Source organism: Saccoglossus kowalevskii, chromosome 2, assembly GCF_978046115.1.
Source record: "Saccoglossus kowalevskii chromosome 2, keSacKowa6.1, whole genome shotgun sequence".
Taxonomy (NCBI): Eukaryota; Metazoa; Hemichordata; class Enteropneusta; family Harrimaniidae; genus Saccoglossus; species Saccoglossus kowalevskii.
In genome coordinates this window covers 34,279,548-34,291,682 of record NC_140642.1, presented here as the reverse complement: position 1 = coordinate 34,291,682, position 12,135 = coordinate 34,279,548, and the positions used below count along the sequence as shown (strand labels likewise).

Here is a 12,135-nt window from a genome sequence, read left to right as displayed (position 1 = left end):
ACTTTCTGTTTACAAACAACGCACGTAATTTGAGTCTGCGCTTCGATAATGGCTGGCGATATAATTCAGTGGATGGGAAATATACCCGTCCGAAAGACCAGTTGGACTGATGGACTCATTATTACCCTGACGAAAGCCGGAATTCCACCACAACCAATCATAAAAATAACTGGTCACAAATACGTGTCAAGTTTACAGCACTCCAATACTCACAGTCAGTTGGCATCTATGTCGCTGGATACACCCAACAATACCGATGCCAGCTGACTGCGACGACTGTCTCCACGGAAGATCATCGGCGTATTTCTTAGTTGAGATACGCCAGAATCTGGAACTGTAAACCAAAGTGCTTCTTGTCAAGCAATTGTTTCTCGTTCACCGACTACAGTTTTTAACAACTGTGAAAACAATGTGTGTCTACCTGCGACTACAACATCAGCTGCAAGAAAACGCCCGTTGACGGACGGTCAGTAAATGACCAACTTTTTAGCTTGACTGTGTAGTGTTCATTCTTAAGAAAGAAACTATATAATGAGTTCGTATTTATTGCCGTTAAAATATTGTTATAAATTTACTTTCATTTGCTGTTTCATTAAAACGTGATTTGTGGATATATTCGTTTGTTTGGTGGCATTGTGTGAGAGTTGTTGACGCGTTTGCGTCGTTTAGAATCGTATAAAACCGCGCCAGTAAAAATGCCCGTATCGAAACCCAGATTAAATGGAATAGGTTTTCTTTTGGGCCAGACGAGCGAAAAATAACATAAGTAAAGACTTTTTTTCATATAAGGTATATGATAAAACCTTTATGGACTGGATACGGCTTTTGCTGCCCTATGTCGTACGGCTTACGCGCCCTCGCAAGTTCGGGCGCTTCCGCTGCACAACCTCGGGCCGCAAAAGCCGTATGCAGTCCATGAAGAATAGTAGCGCCTTCCGCCGCCAACTTGACTTGATTAGATTTGAGACAATAATATAGTGATAGAGGGATAACACCCCCCCGCCAAAACGGTGGGGGGGTCCGAGTCAGACCTGGTACCCATGCTGAAGTATAGCTTTTCAAAAAAAGCCTTTAAACACGAACTTGTTTTTTGTGAAATTATACCCCTTTTCTTAAAATAGACACCCTATATGCACACTAAAATCATACTGTTTCCAAGTTGAGGTAACATGAATTCATGAGATTCCTTTTTTCACACTTTATTACTATATTCTAAGTTACATCCGGTACACGCGTATACGCGTCAAATAACTAAATAACACCCCTTTTATGCGTTTTTTTTACTGCAGCTTGCGTACCATATTTTATTGAGAGACCCCCCCCCCCGCGAGGATAACGATGTGAATAAACAACTTGAAATTATAAACTATATACAAAACCCCAACATCCAATACAGTTGCCGAGGTGATCACATAAAACGTAGCTGGCTCGCCGTTTATTAAATAAACGATGACAGAAATATTCAGAATAAGACATTTCCTTCGTTACGCAGTATAGCAGGAAATGGATGTTTACATGACCCCTAGAGGGCGCTTCCCGCATACCGCGATGGCTTGGGTATAATTTGACGGCGTTTCGTCAGAATACGTGTTGCCACGTAGCATTTAGCAGCTTTGTGTACCACACTCCTTTAATTCAGTTTTATTTACGATGTAGCTCATGAAGCAGAGTAAGTTTAAATAACAGCATTATTTGTTTATTGCAGTAAGCATACTCGTAGATGTACAATTCATTACATACATAGGGATGAAACCCACCACCCTCTCTCCGGTGCCTTCGAGCATGTGACGGGTGCAGAGGTTTTTAGTCCCGTCATTATTCGGGGTTTTCTGTTGTGTTTACAGGGATCGCAGTTTTTACTATTCTATGTACGATCATTACTCGTGTTCAATTTCCTCGTTTATGTATACGTAGTTACTACACAGATTTGTTTATAAATATTGTGATCAGTGTGCTCGTGGCAACGGTACTACACTCTGATTACCGGTGTGCGCGTGGTTTTATGGTGTGCCATGTGTTGTATAGTGTACACTCGCACATTGTAAGTACTGGAGAAATGCTCTTAAAATTGGCAGACAAACGAACAAACAAACATAGTGAGGGCAACTAGTCAGCTGGCTAGTTACGTACATAGGGCATAATGTGTATAAATCGGAATGACGGTGCATTTAAAACAAGACATCATATAATGGAAATAACACCAGAAAAGGTAACAGCTACGTTAGGCATATCGAACGGAAAAGCCCTAGAAGTCTGAACCCGACGCAATGCATTCAGAAGTCTCTAAATTTTGAAAACACAAAAATGCAGAAATCAAAAGATATAAATATGAAAGCTAAACACAAAGTAAATTGATCTTCGATGCATGGTATAAATATGCATCTATGACAAGATTTTAGGATCACGAGCAATGTAATCCCTTCTTTTCAATGCAATATCACAATCTAATTACTTTTTTTATAAAGCCAGAATGCTTTATTAAAACCTAGGGTCTACTTAAATGCTATTGTCATCTGACCCAGCAGTGGCCTCTGACCATCGCGTCCAAGCTGGACAATTCCCCGCATTCCTGAGAACCGCTGAAAACAAGTAACCTCCCACCGCAGAGGGCACTGCATTCTTCCCGAATGTCTATGCCAATAACAAAGAATGAAAATAAATTGTTAATTTTGACAGATGGTACTCTATTTCTCTTATATAATTTCATAGTGTTATTCAGCTGAATCATGCCCAACATTTAATTATGGTCTATTTAATTATGGACACGGTATTTAAAATTGAATTGTGTCTATATCATTGACAATAATTTAAAAACATGAAACCTTTTATTCAAACATAGATGAATTATTGTAAATAAACACATTTCATCAGGATGCTACCTCAATGAGTATTTGTAAAATAAATCAAGCTAGCACTATTTTGTTATCGAAAGGCTTGGATGAAATTTATATATAGCTTATTGGTAAATAATCGGCTGTTGTGATCGATACAGAATGTACTAAGTGTGTAAGCTGGAAAGGTCAGTGGAGGCAGTACAAACATTTGTTCTGCAAGCTATGATTAATGTACGACCCCCTTCCTGTAAAATAGAAATGTACGATTCCCTCTATATGGTAAATGTGACAGATACTACATGCACGGAAATTCAATTTTTGACCGAAATTTTAGAGAAATACTGTATTATTATCACTGTGAAGTGAAATTGTATTTGCAAGCACGAATAGCGACGAACGGTAAACTTAGAGATATTACAAGACAGGGACATCACCTTTTTCACAATGTGCAATGTAGGTTATAATTTCTAGTACAGTTAATCCCATTAATAATAGTTTCAGTTTCATTTTTAAGTATTCATATTTATCTCTGTATAACGAGCGGATTAGATACAAAGTTTGACAGACCATTGTTTTCCTCTAAGCAGTTTTGTTTCCTTGCAGAGAAAACTAGCCCGTTTGTTTTTTCTTCCATTTTTTCATAGTGAAAGAGCCCTTACTATGGCAATTTTCACTTTCACTCGTATCAATAGAATGGACTGAGCCACTCAGTTTCGATAAAATGTAATTATTCTGATTAGTTACAGTCTAGCAGCCATGTCGGCAACTATTTTCCACCAGAAGTAAATAATATGATTAAGCCGTAATTGCAACGTCTGGGTTATTAGTAATTAAATTCAAATACGCCATACTTCTGACGTACAAGTTATTGGTAAATAAATATGAATACGCAATACTTTTAAAATAGATTTATAAGTAAATGATATAACTGGGCCATACTTGCAACATACTATTATAAACTAAATAATAAGAAATACGCTATGCTCACAATATTCACGCTACGGGCTTGTTTGCATATCGGATAGACCCAATTGCTAAACAAGTGTTTCTAGCCTTTACACAGTAGTCTGCACGAGCGTAATAGGTGTTAATTGGTTACAGCGCCACCAGTGGCTGTTCCGGTTGCACGTGTCAAGAAAGTATAGATTGCAGAGTAACAGGAAGTAGTGCAGTCTCGTCGCCAGACCGTTTTTTGTTTGTTTTTTTCTCTTGAGAATAATGTCCAGAATTTGCTCGTGTTAAGTGTCATTTTGGGAATGGCGAAATGAAATTATGAATATTTCAACCTCTTAGCCCATGCTTAGGAACTGTGTGCTTACTTACTAGTTACTAGTATATAACTGCAATGACGCAATCTAAGATACGAAACACACATCTGGCAAATGCTGGCCGAAACCTTTGCCCATCGGTGGAATAGTAGAGGATGGAAGATTATTAGTGTTGACATAGCGTTGTTGTCGCCATCCTAAGATGCGAATTGAATAGAGGAGTGTAACTAATGTTACATGAAATTGATATCTATAGTTGCACCATGGAACTATAAACCCCTATAATAGTTCCATGGTTGCACGCATGTTGCACATCCTTGTTTATACCTGGTATGTATGTGCTAAAACCAGACACAGTACAATATTATTTGAGGTTGCATAAAGTATATAGATTGAATTGGCTTAAAACAATTCTTCTATGAAAATAATCGATGTAAATTTTATTTCCTGACTACACCTCTACAGCAATTTTACTTCCAGGCACATGTCTAGTATTAAAGCAAAAACCTTATTCCTATGTGGTAAGAGAATTATAATAAATACTAATACATTCTCAGACAACAGCCAGTTTATTTACATAAATTTATTCTTGAAGAAATGAAAGAACATGATTCAGTGTATACAAGTGACAGAGAGACATCAAACCAATCTACGACATAAACCCATTGGAAATAAAAAGAACATTAATCTGGTCAGATACCCAAAAAAAGAAAAAAAATGAAAAACATTACACCTTAGATCAAATATCAATTTATTATTACTTGCTAATAATACGGAGAATATAAGATAAAAAATGCAATGTCCACCATTTGGTATAGTGTGATAAAGTTAATTCCCCTCTGTTTATTTCTTTTCATATCTTAGAGGGTTCTTGTTTTGCATGGGGCATTAAGCATGCATTGCTGGGCTCAAAGTTGTGACCATATCAGTGCCAAGGCAACACATACTTCGTGAAGGAAGGGTTGAAAATGTTTAATAAATTGGTTTCCTTAATAAAATTGGAGATGACATGAATATATTCATGAACCACTCACCTGTTTTTTTTCTGATTTGGCAGTCAAATTCAGTAATTTTACAGTGACTACAAGAAATTAGTCAACAGAGCGCCCTCTACAGTTCAGGTTCAACATTTCTGACTAATCATTCAGAGATGACATTTTGAGAAGCCATAATGACAACTTTGACATTCCACCACCATCATCATCGTCCAAAAAGTATACAGAAAATGCAATTAAACCTGACATTTCAGCCGGAAAACAAAGTTGGATGGTGAATGAAATATTAAGACCCATGTCCGACAAGTCGATCCAATATAATCATAGTTTATCAGTAATGGGTTTTCCTGTTTTTTTTTATTTTGACCTTTCGTGAATGAAATCTCCCTTCGTGCAATTCATCGTAATAGTGTTCCAAAAGCTGGTTATAACATACTGTAGAATACTTTATTTTTGCTTTGAATTTATTTTCGCTGTTTTCACTGCAGTAATGATTCAGTGAAAATAAATTTCAGCGAATAGACCTTTTTTCCAATCAGTGACACAAAAACACCCAGCTAAAATAAAGTATTTTACAGTAGGTAAAAGAAACTGAGCTTCATTATAAGGGTCAATTATATTCCTTCAAGAGACTTTTAATATAAAATACGGAATTTCAGAACAATATATTTAGAAAATAAATAACATACCAGCATATAATCCTCATGCGATACGGAAGGTTAAAACTCAGGATTTCAAGCTACAGTATGTTACAAGAGGGGACCGTGCACAAGTGGGTGGGGTCGTACCCCAAAATATTTAAAATTGCTAAAACAATGACTCTGCATGATTTAGATTTGATTTCATCAACATATTTCTGAAATGGAGTGCTTTCCCAATCATCTACCGAAATCACACTTTCACATGGATTTAATATGTTAAACTCACAAACATAATACAATCTAATACAATTACATTCTTAATAATATATTACCAAAATAGTTGGCTTACAGTGTCTGAAAACAGACTCTACAGTGTATTCTATATAAATTACCAACATTTAGCTGTTTATGACAGCAGTAATGTATTGGCTTGTTTTTTGAGCATGATACAACTATTTCAATTCAAGCAGTGTCAGTGTGCATGACTGGTAGTGCACACACAATAAATACCATCGTGTACCCATCAATGTTTCTTACAGGGTTGGGATTTGATTACGAACCATGTTACCATGTGTAGGGGGAATTTGACAGTGTTCATGAATAATTTGGTAACAGAAATTCACAACACCCTTTGGCACTAGCTACATATTCTGATTCCTTGAGGGGGTGGGGGTAGGGGGTTGACAATGCATATTTGGTTCATATACTTCACCTTGGTGGGTACACATTGTACATTACATTAAGAAAGGACTACTTGCGGCAAATAATGTTGACTGTAAATTTACGCAAATGTTCATAATTTGATTACACTAAGGGAAATTAAAAGTCTGTGAAATCTGGAAATCTGAAAATTGATATCCTGTGATATGAAAGTGGTCTACTGTAGTACATCCATGATTATTGTCCTAACTTCAAGGTAACAAACTTTATTTGTGTTTTCCCTTCTTGTTTACAGGCTGAAAAAAAAATCAGAAATAGTAAACTGTCGCATCATAGAAACAACCATGGTATCACACAGATATACCATTCAAGCAATATTGTATTGTATTGTATTAATAGAGCGCACATCAAATATTGTATTTTTATTGATCATGATCAAACTGTGATTTAGTAAGTGCATATTGCTACTATTTTTTTTAATACCATATTGCAATACTTACCTTAGCAGCAACAGTCATTTTTAGAGCATCTATTTCATCTTTCTGTGAAGTAAGTTGTTCATTCATGCTACACAGATGGTCACTCATCATACTAAGTTGAGATTCATAGCTACGTGTTGTTGTCTGTAGTTCATCCTATAAAATAAGGCAGATTAATTTACAAAATAATGTTGAATCATCCAAATTTCTGAGATGGAAAGAGCTTAGGGCAGGGGTGAGTGAGGTGACCAGAGAAGCTATGAAATAGAGTGAGGTGACTAGACGAGCTCGGAGGAAGTGAGGTGGGCAGTTAAAAGATCAGAGTGAGTGGGGTGAGCAGATAAGTGATGGACAGGAGTGGAGTGAGCAGATGAGATGGGAGGGAGTGAAGTAAACAGACAATAGATGGGAGGGCTGAGGTGTACAGACAAGAGATGGGAGGGAGTGAAGTAAACAGACAAGAGATGGGAGGGGTGAGGTGTACAGACAAGAGATGGAAGGGAGTGGAGTGAGCAGATAAGAGATGGAAGGGAGTGGAGTGAGAGGACGAGATGGAAGAGAGGGAGTGAGGTGAGCAGATAAGAGGTGGAAGGGGTTGCATTGAGCAGATGAGGAGGGAGTGAAGTAAACAGACAAGAGATAGGAGGGGGTGAGGTGTACAGACAAGGGATGGAAGGGAGTGGAGTGAGAGGACGAGATGGGAGGGAGTGGAGTGAGCAGACCAGATGGGAGGGAGTGAAGTACACAGACAAGAGATGGGAGGGAGTGAAGAGTACAGACAAGAGATGGAAGGGAGTGGAGTGAGTGGACGAGATGAGAGAGAGTGAAGTAAACAGACAAGAGATGGGAGGGAGTGAGGAGTACAGACAAGAGATGGAAGGGAGTGGAGTGAGTGGACGAGATGAGAGGGAGTGAAGTAAACAGACAAGAGATGGGAGGGAGTGAGGAGTACAGACAAGAGATGGAAGGGAGTGGAGTGAGTGGACGAGATGGGAGGGAGTGAAGTAAACAGACAAGAGATGGGAGGGAGTGAGGTGTACAGACAAGAGATGGAAGGGAGTGGAGTGAGTGGACGAGATGAGAGGGAGTGAAGTAAACAGACAAGAGATGGGAGGGAGTGAGGTGTACAGACAAGGGATGGAAGGGAGTGGAGTGAGAGGACGAGATGGGAGGGAGTGGAGTGAGCAGACCAGATGGGAGGGAGTGAAGTACACAGACAAGAGATGGGAGGGAGTGAAGAGTACAGACAAGAGATGGAAGGGAGTGGAGTGAGTGGACGAGATGAGAGGGAGTGAAGTACACAGACAAGAGATGGGAGGGAGTGAGGAGTACAGACAAGAGATGGAAGGGAGTGGATGAGATGGAGGGGTGAAGTAAACAGACAAGAGATGGGAGGGAGTGAGGTGTACAGACAAGATGGGAGGGAGTGAGTGGGGTGAGCAGATAAGAGGTGGAAGGGAGTGGAGTGAGCAGACGAGATGGGAGGGAGTGAATTGAACAGACAAGAGATGGAGGGAGTGAGGTGTACAGACAAGAGAAGGGAGGGAGTGAGGTGTACAGACAAGAGATGGAAGGGAGTGGAGTGAGTGGGAGGGAATGAATTAAACAGACAAGAGATGGGAAGGAGTGAAGTAAACAGACAAGAGATGGGAGGGAGTGAGGTGTACAGACAAGAGATGGAAGGGAGTGGAGTGAGAGGACGGGACGAAGGGAGTGAAATAAACAGACAAGAGATGGCAGGGAGTGGGGTGTATAGACAAGAGATGGAAAGGAGTGGAGTGAGTGGACGAGACGGAGGGAGTGAAGTAAACAAACAAGAGATGAGAGGGAGTGAGGTGTACATACAAGAGATGGAAGGGAGTGGAGTGAGAGCACGAGATGGGAGGGAGTGAAGTAAATAGACAAGAGATGGCAGGGAGTGAGGTGAGCAGACAAGAGATGGGAAGGAGTGAGGTGAGCAGACAGGAGATGGGAAGGAGTGAAGTAAAGAGACAAGAGATGGGAGAGGAGGGAGTGAGGTGAGCAGATAAGAAATGGAAGGGAGTGAGGTGAGCAGACAAGAGATGGAAGGGAGTGGAGTGAGCAGACAAGAGATGGAGGGAGTTAGGTGAGCAGACAAGAGATGGGAGGGAGTGAGGTGAGCAGACAAGAGATAGGAGGGAGTGAGGCCTACAGACAAGAAATGAGAAGAATGAGACCGGGCAAAAGTGATTGGTTAGAGTGAGTGAGGTAAGCAGAATAAATTCACAGAAATCTGAGTATCAGAATCAGAAATATGTTCTCCTCAATGTTATTGTAAATCATTATTAAAATTCATATTGATTTCTATTGCACTATCAGGGGGAAGTCATGACAAGTCTTTTTGTATATTATATATGCGAGATATATGACTTTATGAGTGATGTATGTGTGAAGTTCAAACTTAATTGGTCCAGGCACGTCTGAGATATGGCCCATAGAACTGCACTCAATTAACCAAGATGACTGCCAGTCACCCATTTTGGATTTGATGGTGATAAAACTGCATATTCGATATGTTGTATGTATGAAGTTTGAACTTGATCAGACCAGACATGTCAGTTGTTCAACTGGAACTGCATTTTTTTAGACAAAAAAGGCTGCTAGTCGGTCAGTTTGAACCCAGTCCAAGCTTTAAAGTGGCTGCCATTCTGCAATCTTGAATCAGATCACAAAACAAATGCATGTGCATATATCCAATGTGATGTATGTGTGAAGTTTGAATGAAATCGGCCCAAGCATACAAGATACTGCAGGAAAGGAATGGATGTATGGCTGGGTCAAGACACTTACTTTTAATTGGGAGTTTTGTTTACTGCTCAAAACCAGTTCACCTTGCAGTTTTTCCTTACTCTTGTCAGCTAGCGTTAACCTCTTTCGCAAAGCCCGACACTACAATAAATATAACAACATTTACATAATTATCAGATCACACATGCTACTGCATATATTAGTTCAGAAGATTTCACCACTACAATATTGAAAAGTGATGGTCATCACACCATGCATTGTGTTTACACAACCCACTTGGTTTTACTAACAATATAATATGGTCGCAAGTACTTGTACGAGTTTTGATTTGGGCAAAATGGATGTAGTAGATCATAATTTAACTATTTAAACATTGGTACATACAATGTCTCTTTTCTCTGACTTGCATAATTCTCAAAATTGTTTCTGCAAATGTGCACAAATTGCATTATTGTGATATATAGTATGTTATCAACATTCTTGTTTGCATGGGATCTATACAATGTATCTGCCACATGTTACTAACAGGAATACAAGATAGTCTCCCGCGAACCTGGTCGCCAATATTCCGCACTCCAGGACGCAACACTAAAGGTCAAACAAAGGCACACAACCAGAATATGTCAAATAATACTAATTTAACAAGTCATTGTCAATGACACGTCCCCGTTCCGTTCATATTTGAGTGACATATACATTCAAAGCAGATCATGACCGAAATGCACCTGCATATGTACAACACATTGTGCTAAATCTGAACAAAATCCATCCATGCATGACTGAGATCTGGTTCTGGAATTGTGAAAATACGTGATTTTGATGCATTTTCGGCCTTAAAATGGCCATCATTCCGCTATTGTTAAGCAGATCATGAAACAAATGCACATATCTATTTGTGACATGATGTACCATGTGTGTGTGAAGTTTGAACTTGATCAATCCAGACATGTCTTGGATACGGATCCAGAACTGAATTCTTTAACAAAATGGCCGCCAGTCGGCCATTTTGAACTTGATCCGAAAAAAAAAAGACGTGCATCAAGGTCCTATTATGTTTAATGTATGTACCAAATTTGAACAAAATCCATCCATGCATGACTGAGATCCGGTTCTGGAATTGTGAAAATACGTGATTTTGATGCATTTTCGGCCTTAAAATGGCCATCATTCCGCTATTGTTAAGCAGATCATGAAACAAATGCACATATCTATTTGTGACATGATGTACCATGTGTGTGTGAAGTTTGAACTTGATCAATCCAGACATGTCTTGGATACGGATCCAGAACTGAATTCTTTAACAAAATGGCCGCCAGTCGGCCATTTCGAACTTGATCCGAAAAAAAAAAAGACGTGCATCAAGGTCCTATTATGTTTAATGTATGTACCAAATTTGAACAAAATCCATCCATGCATAACTGAGATACGGGTCCGGAATGGTGAAAATGTGCGATTTCAATGCATTTTCGGCCTTAAAGCGGCCCCCATTTGGCTATCGTTAATGAGATCATGAAACAAATGCACATACATATTTGTGACATGATGTACCTTGTGTGTGTGAAGTTTGAACTTGATCAATCCAGACATGTCTCGGATACGGATCCAGAACTGAATTCTTTAAAACAAAATGGCCGCCAGTCGGCTATTTCGAACTTGATGCGAAAAAAAAAATGACGTGCATCAAGGTCCTATTATGTTTAATGTATGTACCAAATTTGAATGAAATCCGTCCATGCATAACTGAGATCTGGGTCCGGAATGGTGAAAATGTGCGATTTCAATGCATTTTCGGCCTTAAAGCGGCCCCCATTTGGCTATCGTTAATGAGATCATGAAACAAATGCACATACATATTTGTGACATGATGTACCTTGTGTGTGTGAAGTTTGAACTTGATCAATCCAGACATGTCTCAGATACGAATCCAGAACTGAATTCTTTAAAACAAAATGGCCGCCAGTCGGCTATTTCGAACTTGATCCGAAAAAAAAAATGACGTGCATCAAGGTCCTATTATGTTTAATGTATGTACCAAATTTGAATGAAATCCGTCCATGCATAACTGAGATCCGGGTCCGGAATGGTGAAAATGTGCGATTTCAATGCATTTTCGGCCTTAAAGTGGCCGCCATTTGGCTATCGTTAATGAGATCATGAAACAAATGCACATACATATTTGTGACATGATGTACCTTGTGTGTGTGAAGTTTGAACTCGATCAATCCAAGCATGTCTCAGATACGGATCCAGAACTGAATTCTTTAAAACAAAATGGCCGCCAGTCGGCCATTTCGAACCCGATCCAAAAAAAAAAATGACGTGCATCAAGGTCTTATTATGTTTAATGTATGTACCAAATTTGAACAAAATCCGTCCATGCATAACTGAGATCCGGGTCCGGAATGGTGAAAATGTGCGATTTTGATGCATTTTCGGCCTTAAAATGGCCGCTATTCGGCTATCGTTAATCGGATCATGAAAAAAATGCA

General features: G+C 39.3%; 1 protein-coding gene across 1 annotated transcript in view; it reads right to left on the bottom strand.

Moving 5' to 3' along the window:
* Positions 1 to 4,670: 4,670 nt before the first annotated feature.
* LOC100368150 (protein phosphatase 1 regulatory subunit 21-like) overlaps positions 4,671 to 12,135 on the bottom strand; it is a 65,823-nt gene continuing 58,358 nt past the window's right edge. The window contains exons 16-18 of the mRNA XM_085494834.1: positions 9,689 to 9,787; positions 6,899 to 7,033; positions 4,671 to 6,694 (exon numbers count right to left, since the gene is read on the bottom strand). Coding sequence (XP_085350960.1) covers positions 6,665 to 6,694; positions 6,899 to 7,033; positions 9,689 to 9,787 — 264 coding nt within the window. The 3' untranslated portion in view covers positions 4,671 to 6,664. The remainder of the gene's footprint in view (positions 6,695 to 6,898; positions 7,034 to 9,688; positions 9,788 to 12,135) is intronic.